The sequence below is a fragment of the Mus pahari genome, chromosome 5 (genome assembly GCF_900095145.1).
Source record: "Mus pahari chromosome 5, PAHARI_EIJ_v1.1, whole genome shotgun sequence".
NCBI classification, from domain to species: domain Eukaryota; kingdom Metazoa; phylum Chordata; class Mammalia; order Rodentia; family Muridae; genus Mus; species Mus pahari.
This window is the reverse complement of record NC_034594.1, coordinates 58,836,717-58,853,514: the sequence shown is the minus strand read 5'-3', so window position 1 is coordinate 58,853,514 and position 16,798 is coordinate 58,836,717. Positions and strand designations below refer to the sequence as shown.

The 16,798-nt window shown below is 40.3% G+C and overlaps 1 protein-coding gene across 14 annotated transcripts in view; it reads left to right on the top strand.

The window, feature by feature from the left end:
- Window positions 1–16,798, top strand: part of Dock10 (dedicator of cytokinesis 10) — a 243,697-nt gene that overhangs the window by 168,138 nt on the left and 58,761 nt on the right. For all 14 annotated transcript variants that reach the window (XM_021197703.1, XM_029538335.1, XM_021197704.1 and 11 more), the window contains exons 19-27: window positions 656–748; window positions 3,828–3,951; window positions 4,139–4,260; window positions 4,617–4,703; window positions 6,764–6,856; window positions 7,292–7,410; window positions 9,259–9,328; window positions 12,771–12,884; window positions 15,287–15,358. In XM_021197703.1, coding sequence (XP_021053362.1) covers window positions 656–748; window positions 3,828–3,951; window positions 4,139–4,260; window positions 4,617–4,703; window positions 6,764–6,856; window positions 7,292–7,410; window positions 9,259–9,328; window positions 12,771–12,884; window positions 15,287–15,358 — 894 coding nt within the window. The remainder of the gene's footprint in view (window positions 1–655; window positions 749–3,827; window positions 3,952–4,138; window positions 4,261–4,616; window positions 4,704–6,763; window positions 6,857–7,291; window positions 7,411–9,258; window positions 9,329–12,770; window positions 12,885–15,286; window positions 15,359–16,798) is intronic.

Sequence of the window (16,798 nt, the reverse complement as noted above, 5' to 3'; positions counted from 1 at the left end):
TCAGCAGTCCTGCCAGAGCAGGGCTCCTAATGGAGATGAGCTTGGAAAGAAGGGCAATAACAGGTATGTGGGTTCCCTGTTTCGTTCCATTCCACATAGAGGTACGGTGTGACCACATGTAAGACTAGAAGAGGGCTTTGATTTCCAGGCTTGGGCACCACCTCATCTGTATGATTCACAAAAGCCTATCCAGTCCTCTGGTTTTATCAGAGGCTATAATAGAACATCAAGTGCTGGGTCTCTCCCACCCCTTCTGCTTTCATGAGGACAAGTTGGTTTGAATGGAATTGGAATCTAGCCAAGCCTTAGAACCTTAACTTTAGACAAGAGTTGGTTCCATGGTCCCCAACAGGAAGTTATCCTTCAGTCTGTCTATAACTCATATTTATGATAGTCAAAAGTCATACAGCAGATTGATTCACTATTTTACCCTGATGCCATACCTATAAGATGAATAAAGGGTTTAGGTGGTCTTTGACGTCCCATTGCATAGTACATACAGGACAATGTGCCCATAAAGTTCAAAGTTAACTGGATATCATCCTGGGAAGTAAATCACAAAGTGTGCCTAAGAACTGGAATTGGGGCAGAAGAGTTGATTGTTTTGAATATTTTCAGGCACTCACAGTTGTTTCCCTCCTAACCTTCTAAACAGTGTATTTATGGGAAACCTGGAGGAACCCTCTTCACTTCCTCTGCCTACACAGCTGTGCTGCACCATTCTCAAAATCCAGATTTCTCCGATGAGGTAAGAACCGGACCCCCATCGCCTCCGCCTAAAGCTCCTGAGAGAGTAGGTCAGGGAAACCTTGTCTAGACCACATCTCAGATGGAGGACAGCTGGGTCACTTCCCAAGACTTAAGTGACAGTGACTACTGTGACACGGACTGATCATGGTCCTGGTTTATGTTTCAAATCCCCCCCCTGCCCATTGAATACAATACTGATCTTCAATAAAGGGTGGTTTTATTGTATTTTTTTTTCCCAAGGAAGACTAATTTTTCTCATTTACTTTATGCATGATTTTAATAAAGATTTTTATTAGAGAGTGTTACCAGTTGGTGGCAGCATACTGTGTTATAGCAGGAAGACTAGATGTTTTGAATCAATACTATTGCTCACACCCATGTGAACATCCCTGGGTTCGGTCCTCTCACCTCATGGTTAGAAGTGTGACTTGCCCGGGAAAACTTAACACTCTTATTAGCACTAAGCATGCATGATCTCCTCCATAGCCTTGCATTAACTCTGTCATAGCCTTTAGAATCATGTACTATCACCTCCTGTTATATAGAGGAGGGCTCTGTGGCTCAGAGGAACCAGAGTTGTTACTACTAAGTAACAGTCAGCATTCAAACCAAGCCACATAACTCCAGATAGAAGCTTCCCCACTTCCTAAAAGTCCTAACAACATCACTGGACTAGTGGTAAATTGCTTCACATATATTAGCTATGTTATAAATAGCTCATGACAAGTTTTAGTGATTAACCTCAGCTGCTAACCATAAGGCAAAGATCTTAACTACTTCAACCAACTAGCATCTTATATGAATTCCTTGATCGATGCTGTAACAAATAGCACCCATTAGTTGCTTAATACAGTACACATCATTTACAGCTCTGGTGGTCAGAGATTTGAATTGGCTGTCACATGACAAATAATGGCATCACTGAGGCAGTGTGTCTCCTAAAATTTCTAGAGGAAGATCTGTTTCCTTACTTCTTGCAGTCTCTAAACATCACCTAGCACCTTGGTTTGTAACTCCATTTCTGCCTTCCTTTATAAGAACCATGCTGGGACCAGAAATGTTGATGGAGTATTCCCTTTGCATATGTTAAGCCCTAAGTCCTATTCCTAGCACCACATACAACTAGGTGTATTGATCACAGCCCTTGGGAAGTAGAGGTAGGAGAATCATAAATTTAAGATAAATCTTTGCTATCTAGAGACTTTGAGGCCAGCATGAGGTACCTTTATAAAAAGGTGGGATCCTTTATTAAAAGGAAGAGAAAGAGAGAAAGAGAAAGAGAGAGAGAGAGAGAGAGAGAGAGAGAGAGAGAGAGAGAGAGAGAAGAGAGAAGAGAGAAGAGGAGAAGATAAAGGGAGGGAGGGAGGGAGGGAGGGAGGGAGGGAGGGAAAGGAAGGAAGAAGGAAGAAAGTGAATGAAGGAAGGAAAGACAGACAGACAGACAGAAGACTTTCAGTGACCACATTGTACCCACTTGCAATATCTGGTATAATCCCATGGTCCCCACTTTAGTCACATCTTTGAACTCCCCTTTACCATGCACAGTCACATTAATGGGTTATGGATTTTAGAGCACAGAGTCTACTTCAGCAGCCATTCTCTTGACTACCACCCCATGTTACCCATTTTTCATTTTCAAACTAATTAACAGAATTCTCTGGCCTCACCTTCTACCTCCATCTCCACTTAATGCTCTTATTTTCCAGGTCAGGAGGTTAAAAAGAAGCTAAGGGAAAGAGTTACTATCAAGTTACAAAATAGCTATCGTATTGATTGACCTTTTGACAAAACACTTGTGAAAGATGCGTTTTGAGTAGATGTAAAAATTTCATAAATTAGCGTTCTTGGTGCCTCGATGCTGTTAAATCTGGTTTTTGATCATTTTTATTTTCTTACATTTCCTGGAATCTCATAAAATCTATGAGCTTTCCACATGACATATAGATTATTAATCACTTAGTGGTCTCTGCAGCACAGATTTAATACTAAGGTTTTATTTTCTTGATTACAGGAAAAATTATTCCATTAACTTTAAAATGGGTATAAATTATCCAGTGCATTGTTATAATAAAATATAACTGCAGGATTTTTTTAAGTGAGGGATTGCGAAAGCTAGTTTTATGTCAGCTTGACACAAGCTAGAGTCTTTTTAGCAGAAATACCCTTAACTGACAAATGCCCCCACCAGATTTGCCTGTGGGATACCCTGGAGTACTTTTATTGTTATTACTGTTGTTGTTAAATGATATGGGAGAACCAGATCACAGTGGGCAGGGCCTCCCCTAGGCTGAACATTCTGAGTACTACAAGAAAGCAGGCTGAGCCAGCCAGTGAGCAGGACTACTACATGGCTTATGCTTCAGTTCCTGCCTCCGGGCTCATGCTTCCTTGAGTTCCTGCCTCTCTTTCTTTGATAATGGACAGCGATGTAGATAGAACTGTAAGCTTAAATAAGCCCATTCCTGCATAGAGTATTTTTGGTTGTGATGTTTTAATCACAGCAATAGAAACCTCAAGACAAGGATACTTCTGTTACTATTTGCTGAAATTCTTAAGTACATTGCTATGTAATCTCGAAGTTGGTTAGGAAGTTTCCTAGTGCTCTAGTTATTATTATATATTTTGAAATGTATATTGGCTTTTGTAGCAACTTTAATACTCACATAAATAATATATCAGCTTGTAAATCATCTAAGTCCAGGAATCCTTAAACTTTGTCATACACCAGAATTGTCTGGAAGACTCACTGAATCAGAGCACTCAGACTGGATACTCAGCATGTCTGGGATAGGCCTGAGGGTTTATGGTTCCAGGTGTTACCATTGCAGGGGTCACACTTTGTAACCCACAGCCCTAAATCCTTTCTTAAACAGAAGGAGAGTGACTAGCTAAATGCACACAACATCTATTTAATAATCTACAGGTATTGGTTATAGCTTGACTTAACTGTTCTCAGAACAACTTAGTGACTCTCATAAAGCGAAGGGCAGGCTACTCTTCTTTAAAGGCCTTTGTCTGATACTGTCGTTAAGCAGATGGTTTTAATTTCATTCCAAATGTCATGTCTTTCATTTCAGGTGAAAATTGAGCTACCAACACAACTCCATGGAAAACATCACCTTTTGTTCTCCTTTTACCACATCACATGTGACATCAATGCCAAAGCCAATGCCAAAAAGAAAGAGGCTTTGGAGACATCAGGTACTTGAAAGAGCTGACCTGAAGTAGGTCAAGGTGACATGCGTTTATCTTGAGTTGGAGACCATTTTAAAAAGATGCAATTTATTGATTCTTGAATGAGTTAATGTTTAGAGTGACAGATGCATATTTGAACTTCTTAATGCAGAGGTGTGTGTTCAAAAGTTTTCCCCCTGCTGTTTCTTTGCAGTGGGCTATGCATGGCTTCCTCTGATGAAACATGATCAAATGGCTTCTCAGGAGTACAACATCCCGATAGCAACCACCCTGCCTCCTAATTATTTAAGCATTCAAGATCCTGCAAGTGCAAAGGTATTGAGTAGTGTATAATTTACAAGAAAAGTATTTTAAAAATCAACCATGAAAATGGCTATCTTTTTTCTTTGCTATTTAAACTAACATGATAGCGTGTCCGTTGTACTTATGAAGTGAACCGACAATAATACAACTCTTATTTTATTTATGGCCACTAAAAATGAACCATTAAAAAAATGGACTCCATGAAAATATATCATGCTCATCTCCAAAACCTCTGAGTGAATCTGCACATTTTCTCATGTCTAGGGCAATGGAGCAGTGATGGCTCAGAACATCAAATTAACATAAACCAAATAGTTTGATTCCTTTATCACAATTTGTCAGTGATGGCGGCAAACTCTTTCTTGCAGCATGGCGGAAGTGACATTAAATGGGTCGATGGTGGCAAACCGCTTTTCAAAGTGTCCACATTTGTTGTATCAACAGTGAACACTCAGGTGAGTACCATGTCCTACAATAGAGGCATAGACTATGATGTAAAACCTGACTCCTGCATTATAGGGGGCAATGCGTCTTTTTATGAGTTGTCAAATGGACTGGTGGCTGAACTTGCCAGGCAAGAGAATGAGAATGTTCTCCCTGAATGACCTCTAAGGTCACTCAGACCTTAGCACAATTGTCACTTGTCCTGAAGTGTCCTAGTTCATTGAACCTGCAGACAACACTAGACTGTCCTATCACCTGCCCAGATGACATCCTACTTTTATTGGGAGGCTCTTCTCCAGTTGTGAATAAACAGATGCGTGTGGAAACTGGTCACCTTGCAATGACAGACAGCCCACAGCTGAACTGATCTTGTCCACTCTACTTTTCTTTTGAAAAAGGCCTACCAGGGGCCCAACACACAGTCAGCTTTTAATAACTAATAACCAACTGGACAAATATATAAAAACATATCTAAGAGGGAAATGACTGTATCTAATTAAGAAAGAACTACACCTAGGAAACAGAAATGTGCCACTCCAGTGCAGTATGAGAGGGATCCTAGATGCCCATCTAGGATGGATGGCTAGAAAAACAGGACAAATATATTCTCAGCCTCAAAATATCTTTCACTACTTGGTCACATAACTCAGCTAAGAACCTGGAGAGATTCTAAGCAGATTTCAACAGATAAAAACCGAGGTTTCTTGGGGTTTATGTCACAGTTTGGGTTGTGTCATAATACTAGGTTGATGCGGACACATGGAACCTGGAGCTATCCCTAGGTATCGGACAACACACTGTCCTGTGTGTGAACAACATGCTGTCCTGTGTGTGAACAACACCCTGAACTGTGTGTGAACAACACGCTGTCCTGTTTGTGAACAACACACTGTCCTGTGTATGAACAACACGCTGTCCTGTTTGTGAACAACACACTGTCCTGTGTGTGAACAACACGCTGACCTGTGTGTGAACAACACCCTGACCTGTGTGTGAACAACACCCTGACCTGTGTGTGAACAACACCCTGACCTGTGTGTGAACAACACACTGTCCTGTGTGTGAACAACACCCTGACCTGTGTGTGAACAACACCCTGACCTGTGTGTGTACAACACGCTGTCCTGTGTGTGAACAACACACTGTCCTGTGTGTGAACAACATGCTGACATGTGTGTGAACAACACACTGACCTGTGTGTGAACAACACACTGACCTGTGTGAACAACACACTGTCCTGTGTGTGAACAACACGCTGACCTGTGTGTGAACAACACACTGTCCTGTGTGTGAACAACACTCTGACCTGTGTGAACAACACACTGTCCTGTGTGTGAACAACACACTGACCTGTGTGAACAACACACTGACCTGTGTGTCATGGAATATGTAAGGGAGATTTATAAAGTTCTTTCAAATGTAAACTGGAAAAATAAGGGATATTTGGAAAGAAAGGAAGAGAGAGAGACAGGAAGGGAAGGAAAAATAAGAGGATGGAAAAAGAAAAATGAGAAGCAGGCCAGGCAGAGAGGGAAGGAAAGAGGGAGGGAATGGAGGGGAGGGAGGGAGGGAAGGAATGGAGGGGATGAATGGGAGGGATGAAGAGGAGAGACGGAAGAAAGGAAGGAGGCAGGCAGAGATGGAAGGAGGGAGGGAGACGAGAGAGGAAGAGAAGGAGGGAGGGAGGGAAGGAGGGAGGAGGAGGGAAGAAGGAGGGGAGGGAGGAAGGAAACAGGGAGAGAAGGAGGGAGAAAGGGAGGGAGGGAGGAAGGAAGGAAGGGAGGGAGGGAGGAAGGAAGGGAGGAAGGAAGGATAGAACCCAGCCATTCACAGGATACCATGACCTTGCCAGGACTATTTGGACAAAAGAAAGAAGGAAATAGTGAATAGGAAATGTGTTTGTATTCATCCAGAGTGCTGAGGTTCAAAGGGGGCCTTTAGATGACCCCTCTGTCTATGGAAGAAGAGGGCTCTAATGTCTGATTTCATGAGGAGACACTGCTGGCAAGTGCTTGTCACTGCCACTGAGTTTGTGTGCCATCGCAAATTAACACTTTTTTTGCCTTTGCAGGACCCACATGTAAATGCATTTTTCCGTCAGTGCCAAAAAAGAGAAAAAGACATGTCTCAGTCACCTACCTCCAGTTTTGTCCGCGCCTGTAAGGTAACATGCCATGCAGATTCATTGCAGATTCATGCGGATTCAGTGGTTTCCGAGATAAAAAACAGGCAATGAAAACCCATGTCCCACTGAATATCAAGCTAAGATGTGATTACTGTTCAGGCCTTTCAAAGGCCTTGTAGTTCAGGGAGCAAATTATTTTTACTTCATGGTTTCTTTATGATTCTGCTCGTATGAAAAGAGAGACAAAGATCAGCTTTTTATCCGAAACAAAAATAATTGAAAATTAGTATGTATTTACCATTGCTAATTAAGCAGAGACTCCCTTCAACATGACCTACACCTTCCGCCATGGTGAAGCAGGGAAGCCAAAGGGAAGCCAGATGAGGGGGAGCTAAGGTGATTATGTCACACTCCTGAAAACACCTGCAGACTCTCCTGTTTATCTGTATGTTTCCTCCCATCATCTCACTGCAGAACTTGCTAAATGTGGACAAGATCCACTCAATCATGAGTTTCCTGCCTATCATCTTGAACCAGCTCTTCAAAATTCTAGTGCAAAACGAGGAAGATGAAATCACTGCGACTGTCACCAGGTATCCATAGCAACACTGGGGAAACAGAGCAGGTAGCCTTTGGTCTCATGGAACCCTGATGGCATGATTCCAACTAGATAGCCACATATGTGTGAACATGTTTTTCAGATTTAAGCATTTCTTACACTGTAATCCTTATTCTATTATCTATTATCATTAGTGGAGTGCTAGATATTTTTCTTTTGTGTTTTTAAATATTTTATTTTGAGATAATTGTAGATTCACACACACAGACACACACACAGACATATACACAGAGACACACACATATACACATACAGACACACACACAGACATATACACAGAGACACACAGACACATACACACAAACACAAAAACACAGACACATACACACACACATGCCTATCTGTGTATATACAAAATTATATAACACATAATCACTTGGCATTGGCTTTTATACTCATTATAAAAGAAGATTCAGGCTGTCTCTCTGTGACTAGGCCATTTCTTCTCATGGCTGAGTAGTATCATATACAGATTATACCACAGTATGATTAAGGATTCGTTTGTTGAAAGACATCTGAGCTTTTCTCCATTTGGGAGCTATACTGAATAAAGTTACTATAAATATTCATATATAATTCTATATAAACGTAGCCCTAATACTTCACTTCTGGCATGAATCCACAGTAATGCGTCAGCTGTACAACTCATTACCTGAGTGTTGGATTTTTTTCTTTTTAGAAATTGCCAGAATATTTACTAGAATAGTTGTATCATTTTATAATCCCACAGAAGTTTATAATTTCATCTTTTTTTTTCTTTTGTGTTAAATTTGGTCACACATTTCCAACATCACTCATGAGTCTAGTCATGAACTCAGAATTTTACATTTATATTGTTTTAAATTAATAATTTAATCATATATTTGCTTGTTTCAAAATGACCATAACATTATGAAAAAAATCAGAGCTACTGTTGAAATGTTGACTGTATTTCCCCTGCTCAGATAGTAGATAGATAGATAGATAGATAGATAGATAGATAGATAGATATGTAAATATATATATATATATGTGTATATATATATATATATATATATATATATATATATATATATATACACACACACACACACACAATGAAGGCTTTTAGCCTTCTTTATGACAAAAACCCCTGAGGTTCTAAGAAATTAAAAAATCACTATCAGTTCCACAAACCTCCAGTTCCAGACCCAGATTAAAAATCCCAAATTGTGCCATCAACTAATGTCCCTTTCAGCTGAATGTGTACGTCGATGTTGACAAGATTTTTAAATATTGCAGCTTCTAGATCTGTTGTACTTTCTGAGATTGCCCAAAGCTCTCCAACCATGCAGCAATTGTTCATGTTAATATGAAAAAGTATCAATGTGCGGCTGCTACACGAAACTCTAGCTCAGCTAATGAGGGAGATATCCAGCTTAACCTAATCTTTTTTTCCAAAATTAGGTCTTCTGCTCTCAGGTTGGAAGATGAGCCCTTTTAAATGGAATATGACCATTAATCAGAGCCTAATTGGGTACTTAAAAATGATCCCTTTTCCAGGAAGACAATGTCAGCAAGTGCAGAGACCACATGTGGTACATTCAGCTCAGACAAAATGTCTCCAGATATTGCATGCTAAGACCTTAGTCCTTGGAATGTTTCTGGTTGGAAATGGCTCCCAGGTGATAGAAATATATCAAGTGCCCTCTACTGGGGAGTGAAGAAGGAATGAGAGAGTGTGAATTGACGGGTCCACTCATCTGTCCACTCACCCTGTTCATGAAATACCCCGTTCTAATGTGAAAATAAAGTGCTGCCTGCATACCTTCAGCTAAGTCACTGAACATCCATGCTTTTCCAGGGTTCTGGCTGACATTGTGGCCAAGTGTCATGAGGAGCAACTAGACCATTCTGTCCAGTCATACATTAAGGTAAGGAGTCACGATTAAGGCCCTGATCATATCCCCTGTGCTTTGTGGCTTGTCTCATTTCCTGTCTGCACCAAGTGGGAGGTTCTCACCCTGACATTTGATGGCGCCCGCCACAGTCAGAACACAAGTTCACTTTAGTAGAATTCCATTTCTTTTAATTGGTGGGCTAGCTGTGTTAATGTTTAAATGCAAAACTGCTATGTGCATGTGTGATATGGGACTGGTGGAAAGAAAAGAACAGAGGAGAAAGCTAAAATAATGCTCCTTTGCGTTGACATTAGAAATATATGAAACTTCTGGGCTAATTAAGGAAGACTTCTCCGGGTTTGTTAAATGCTCTGTTTCTTCTGCAATGTTTTCTTAGCTCTTTTTATTGTTTTTCTCAGGCATTATTTCATTTCCCCAGTTACTGTATATTTGTACCTGCTTCTGGTATGTTGAGTCCTTTATCTTCTGTCATGAACCATTTGACCATCTCATTGGTGTGCACTGCTTCCTCAGTGTCCCTTGTCAAGTGTCCACTTGGAAGCATTCTCTTCTCATTTTCAGTTGGCCAGAAATTGGTGCCAGTGAACTTGGGATGATGTTTGTACTCTGATAGCTCTGCTCCAAACATCCTTCCACTGAATGTACAGAAGCAACCCAATCCAGAGGCAAAGACACACATTCTAAATTACGTTATAAGACGTACAAAAATTACAGTCCTATTTTGTACACACAGACGAGGTCTTTGGAGTTGTTGATTTTTAAAGGAAATGCATTCAAGTCATACATGGTGATAAACATAGACTTGTGCATTCTAAATGTCTAGAAATAAAACTGGAAAAGAACTGGGGCCCTTTGTGCTAGAAACTTCTTTTAACAATAACTGGTATGGTAGAAATGTTGCTACAAGAGGAAGTACCTAGTAATCTCATTCTGGAATGAACCACTCTGAGATTCCACCTGCAGGGCTTTCTATCTATATATTTTCTGCCAGAAATGTTGGATGTCTTCCGCAAGTACCAAACCGTGAGTGTGTGCCCCTCATTAAAATAGCCTGATTGCTGCAAGTAGTCATTTCACAGCAACTTCACTGAGGTATAGATTTACCTGCTAGGACCTCGACTTCAGTTGAGAATTCCACCTACAAATACCCTATAGTTTGCTCTCTGTTTAAGAGAGGGGCATCACTTTGCAGGTGAATTGATGTATGCATGTATTTGCCAGTGGAATTATCTGGAGAGAGTTTATCCTCTTAATACTTACCCTAACTTTCTGTTTCAATCCACAAAGAGACCATATAGAATAAAATGATTCCTTGTACTTCATTCTGGCAACTCTATTTCAAGGGTAGTGTCAATATCTCATTCAAATGGAGTTGTTTAGAAATATATTAAGGAGCTGGGCGTGGTGGTGCATGCCTTTAATTCCAGCACTTGGGAGGCAGAGGCAGGATGATTTCTGAGTTCAAGTCCAGCCTGGTCTACAGGGTGAGTTCCAGGACACCCAGGACTACACAGAGAAACCCTGTCTTGAAAAAAAACAAAAACAAAAAAGAAATATATTAAGAACTTCAGCTGTTGTGGCTACATCTGCCATCACCAAGCCAGATACCTGTGAGAACCTCAGATGCTCAGAATCATACTCTGTAGTCCTCTTAGAAATGTATCTTGGAATTGGCTTCATTCCCAACCAAGAAAACGTGAAATATCTTGGCAGGATTGTCTCAGTCTGCAACACAGAACAGGGGTGGCTTATCTCTTCTGTTCTAAAGTAGTTCAACTCCAGAAACAGTCATACATGAAAGACCAGTTTGATGATTCCTAAGGATGTTTTAGACTTTATTTTCAATTAAACAAACACTTTCTAATAAGTACAACTTCTCCAGAAAAATCCCTAAATTAAGAGATGAGAGACTAAAGTCTAAGCAGTGACAGATCCCAACAAGTGAGTTACAAAAGGAAGTTGCTAGAATTCAGGAACCTCAGTTTTCTCTGCTGACACATGAAAGGCCACAGGCCAGGTGAGGATCCAGCTGTGTGGTTCTGTGAGCAGACCCCTGCTGAGTTAAATGGTTAACACCTTGACACGCTCAGAGTCTGAATTTATTCTTACCATAGATGTGGGGAGGCATTTAACCTATAGATTTATACTAAGTCCAACCCCTAGGAATATTGTTAAAAAAAAAAAAACAAAAACAAAACTGATGGGCTGATTCCAAGACACGCTTGTATATCCTCCAGTGGTGTAATGGTCATTGTAATTTATATTTCTTCACAAGTAAACGAAACACCATTTCAAGTTCAGTGGTACTAAGTGCTGCTAACTCACTCCATTTACAATATCAAACTGCACAGATACACCATGTCCTTTTCCAAGACGTGCATCTAAGTCGATCTAATTAAATGCCATGCTTCACAGGGGTTTGTAGCAATGTCAATTCTGAGAATCAAGTTTACAATGTAAGAATATTCAATTGCCAGTTGGAATGAATTACCCTTCAGGCTAAATATCTGCATTTAGTCAGACTGTTGGTGGTGAGTTTGTCTGCATATGAAGCACAATGCTTAAAGGAAATTAATCACCTTAGTTGTAGCTGGTTTTATAAATCTGTTGGCTTTTTGTCTCTCCTTTGAGAAGAGCGTCAAACCTCAGGCCATATGATGGTGCAGATGGGCTTGAAAGTCCCAAGAAAAGGTTAGAGATCCTAAAGTAAATGTACCAGTTTCTTGCCTACCTTCCCCTTCAGTTGGAGTCTATTTTAAAGTGTGACTATCATGAAGGCCATACCTTTTCTGGAGGCAAACCCAACTCCTAAACAAACTACTGTAATTCAGTATGAAGCATTTTATGTTTTGAAATGTGTGTGTGCTTAAAGTATATGATGAAATAAAGAAAAGTAACATGATATGATTCTTGGAGAGAAGGCTAAAAAGTAGACAGCATTTATTATCTTACTGATGGCTGATGTGTACCAACCTCTCCATAGCTGTATCTAGCACAGGACGGTAGAACCTGGGCTTGTGGGGGACTCACCTCTTCACCTCTGGAAAGGACCTGCTTCCCCACTTGACTGTTTGAGTGGGTACTCTAACCTTTCAGGATGAAGAATTGCTACCATGCCACCCATTGCCAGTGAAAGGGAAGAGAAGGGGAGAGTGTTCTAAGTAGGTGTGTCCAAGCCCTCCATGATTGCTTGAACCTGCCCAGTGATTCTCTGGCCCTTTCTCTTGATTTCTACAAAAAGAGTTCCAAGAAGAGCTTAGGTGAGCAAGGCCCTACTTCTGCAAAGACCCCAAATAGGCACAAGTGTGTCCTCTCTTATATCTTCAGGCCTCTACTGACTCCATGACAAAAGTAGACACAAGCAGTTGATTATGAGAAATGAGTTATTTCGTAGGTTAATCTTTGAAACTTTTTACAGGTAATTAACCTTTCCCACTCTTTGGGTTTTCTTCAGTTTGTATTCAAGACCAGATCCTACAAAGAGAGAACTATACATGAGGAACTGGCTAAAAATTTGAGTGATCTTCTGAAGTCCAATGATTCAACGATAGTCAAGCATGTTCTAGAGGTAATTCTCTTCATAAGAGTGGCTACGTTTGCAAGCAATGGATGCAGAACTCTGATCACCAGAAGATGATAGGACTCGCTGATGTCCACACATCATTTTCCTTCTAATTTCTGACATAGGTTTCATATCACAGTTTAATTATATTAAACTATCAAGCAAGTGGGGAGGTCTATATCAAGAGAACAGAGAGGAGTAGGTTGCAGCCAAGTTAAGTGCTTTGATCTAAAAGCAAAATGAATTACTATTGAAAAAATCTAAAACACTCACAAACAGTAAGTATAACACAAAGCTTGGGCAGCTAGTTAGTTATAACAGGAAAATTCTTAGGACAGGATTGTAATGGTGTATTCACAAGCATACTGACAAGAAAGTAGTAACAGCCAGTTTTTGGTCTCTAATGGGACATGTGTGGGTACATAAAGAAGAGACATGGGGGCTGAAGAGATGGATCTGTGGTTAAGAGCACGGACTGATCTTCCAGAGGTCCTGAGTTCAATTACCAGCAACCACATAGTGGCTAACAACCATCTGTAATGGGATCAGATGCCCTCTTCTGGTATATCTAAAGACAATGACAGGGTACTCATATATGTAAAATAAGTAAATAAATATTTTTCAAAAAAAAGAATAGACCATGGATTAAAAACTATAAAACAATGTTTAGGAACCCTGAATTTAGATGCAAGCTTCTTATCTATTGTCCCTTGACAAATTCATCTGATTAGATCCAACTGATTAGCAAATATCTAGAAAGGCAATTTGACATCATAAGCCATCAGCAGAAGTTCACAAAAATCTAGTTTGAGAGACCAAGTAGTTCATGTTTTAAGCAGCCTTTGAGTATAGTCATTTATTCATTTGATATATGAAAGGCATCCACCTTAAAGCAGTCATATTTGTAGACACTTGGGATGCATTAGAACAACAACTAACATTCCATGCCCTTGGGAGCTTACATTATACTGGGGAATATTATATATATATATATATATATATATATATATATATATATATATAATATGTAAAATAAGTAAATAAATATTTATTTAAATAAATAAATAAATAAATAAGTAAATAAATAAATGTAAAATAAGTAAATAAATATATATATATATATATGCATATATTGTAAATATATATATTTACAATATATGCAAATAGGGATAAAAAGCACAGAGCAGTTAAGCAGAATAAGCATGCTGAAGACACAAAGTGAGTCTTGCGCCTCTACTAGGGGAGGCAGGTAATGATATGGAGCATGGGGTGCTTGAAAAGAAAGCATGAAGAAGGTCAGAGAGCTGCCCATGGGGACATTACAGTAGAATACTGCAGGTGCAGAAAAGGCCTTTACTATTCAGTGAGGCTGTAGCACAGCTCTGGGTCTGGGACAACCAGTGTGTACAAGGATAGGAGGGGCTTAAATGAAGCCAGAGAAACCACGAGTAGCCTGGGATGCTGTGCACCACTGGTGAGAGTGGAGAGTATCTATTAAATTCAGAAACAAATGGCAAAACGTTTGTCAGAATGACTAAAAGTGAAGTTTGGGATTTGATAGGTGATGGAGATGGTTTCTGTATGCCTTGGATTCTTTAAATGTTCCTGAAGGTGTGGGCTTTACTTCAAGTGGACACTTTGATTCCTTTATGGAAGTGACCCATTCATTAAGCCACAACTAGTTCTTTAAAAGGAAATTACCCTCCTCCCCTTCACCTAAGTCAGTCCCTCAGAATTTAAGGTGATGTTCCACAATGGTTACCACAGCACCGCACCAGCCAAAAACTGGATGTGGTTCAAATGCCCTCTGGTACCAGAGCAAACTAGTTCATACCCCTTGTATATGTGATGTGGTGATGAGATGTGACTCCATGCTAATGGTTCTCCATAAATGAGACTCTAAACATAGTATATTGAATTTAAAAGGAAGTCTCAGGAGACTTGATTAAGAATAGCAATTTTTATGTGGAGTTCAGTGATTTGAAATTAAAATACTTTATTGTGTAAGTATTGGCGGGAAGATGATCAGCGTGTAATAGAGAGCCTGGTGGTGAGCCTGCCACAAAAGCTTCATTTTAGTTTCACTAACTTAAGAGAAAGAGAGTATGTCATAAATCAATTTTCCATGAACAGGTGCTCAGAAAGTCATGTCAAGTAAATTATTGAGTTTTTAACCATAATTTTTATATTATTAAAAAAATTGAAGTATATGACCTGAACTATTATAATTATAACTTTGACAAAGGTTAAGGTAACAGAAAATGCATTTCTTCCCTGGTCCATTTAACTTATTCATATTTACTTTAAGATTGAAAAAAATTGAGTTGCAATATTCAATTGTAAAGATCATAATTGTCATTATTTTACCATAGATTAATAAATCCTTCATTGTCTCTTCTCCCCTGTAGCATTCTTGGTTCTTCTTTGCCATTATTCTAAAATCGATGGCACAGCACTTGATGGACACAAACAAAATTCAGGTAAGATCATAGGTAATATAGCAATGTAATATCATCCAACAATTATGCTAATGAACATGTTCTCATTAGTTCCCCATTTACTGGCTGTGTAAAACCTTAGCCATTTATGTTCATTGCTTTTAAAGTACAAGAAATGATCACATATGTTAATAAAGGCCCATTCAGAAGCAGATGCCAAGAGAAAAATGACAAATGCAAAGATCTATGGAGGAGACTTAACTCTAAAGGACCAATGGGACTAGGAAATACAAGGTAGATAGGTCTGATACCCGTGAGAGAAAACGGAAAGGGAGGAGGGGCTGGTTAAAATGAGCCTGGCAGTGAAGAAGCTTTCAGCCTGGCCAATGAGTCATCTATTAGCAAAGAGTGCTCATTGGGGGCATTGTGCTCTGCGCAGGTCCTGCTGGCACGCCTCTGCCCGCTCCATCGCTGAATGGAATCAGCCTGGGATACTGTGGTTGAGCCATGAGTGGTTGATTGGGTCTTGGATAGGACAGCTTTGTACATGTTTTCCACAAGTTAAAGAAATGTCTGGGCTTCTGAAGTCCACAGTTGTCATGGCACACTGCACACAACCATAAATCTGATCCTCCACGGCCCCTGTAGGCCTCTCAGAAGATGAGGGTTGGTGGGATTAACTCCAACTCCTACCATAGCAGCTGGCCTCCTCAGAACCATGCCTACCTAAGCTCACCATCCCCTTCCTCTACAGTCTAGGTCTGCTCATCCTAGCTCACAGTGAGAGGAGGACTTGGTGACCCACCAGGGAGTAGGGCCCAGACCTTCCTTCCGTGATGCTCTGAATCTCTGATAACCTGACTTGACTGCAGTCAGGGCTACTGCGTGTCATCACTCACAATCACAGTCAGGCAATGAGGACCCAACCATGAACACCCAAGGGAACAGCACGAGTTCTCATACACCTCCCATTTAGATAAAGCTAGGGAGGAGCTCTAAGACTCTCCCCTGCCCACCAGCATACCAGGGGTAAAGTCAGAACAGTATTGCAATGTGATGGCCATAGGAAGGATCACTGATGTTGTAGAGGTTAAAGAATGCCAGATTTCTCTCTGGCATCCTTACAAGAACAGCTCCAAACAATGTGTTCCATCCTCAGTGTTGATCCACATACCCATTTCTTCTAGATGATCCTCATACCTGGGACCAGGTAAATGACTGAGTTAGTTCTTGGACACATACATACACATGCACACTCTCACACAAACACACACACACACACACACACACACACACAATCCATATAAATGTTATCAGAACATTAGTCAAGGATCTTCATCTCCGTAAGTATGCACTCTTAAGAAGGCGCACATGATCGTGATTTGGGTTTCTAGGTAGGGATGCTATGTAGATCCTCTGTCCAGTGATGCTTCGAGTGGATGTGACTGTCCCCCTCTCTCTAGCATACTTGGTAAATGTCCA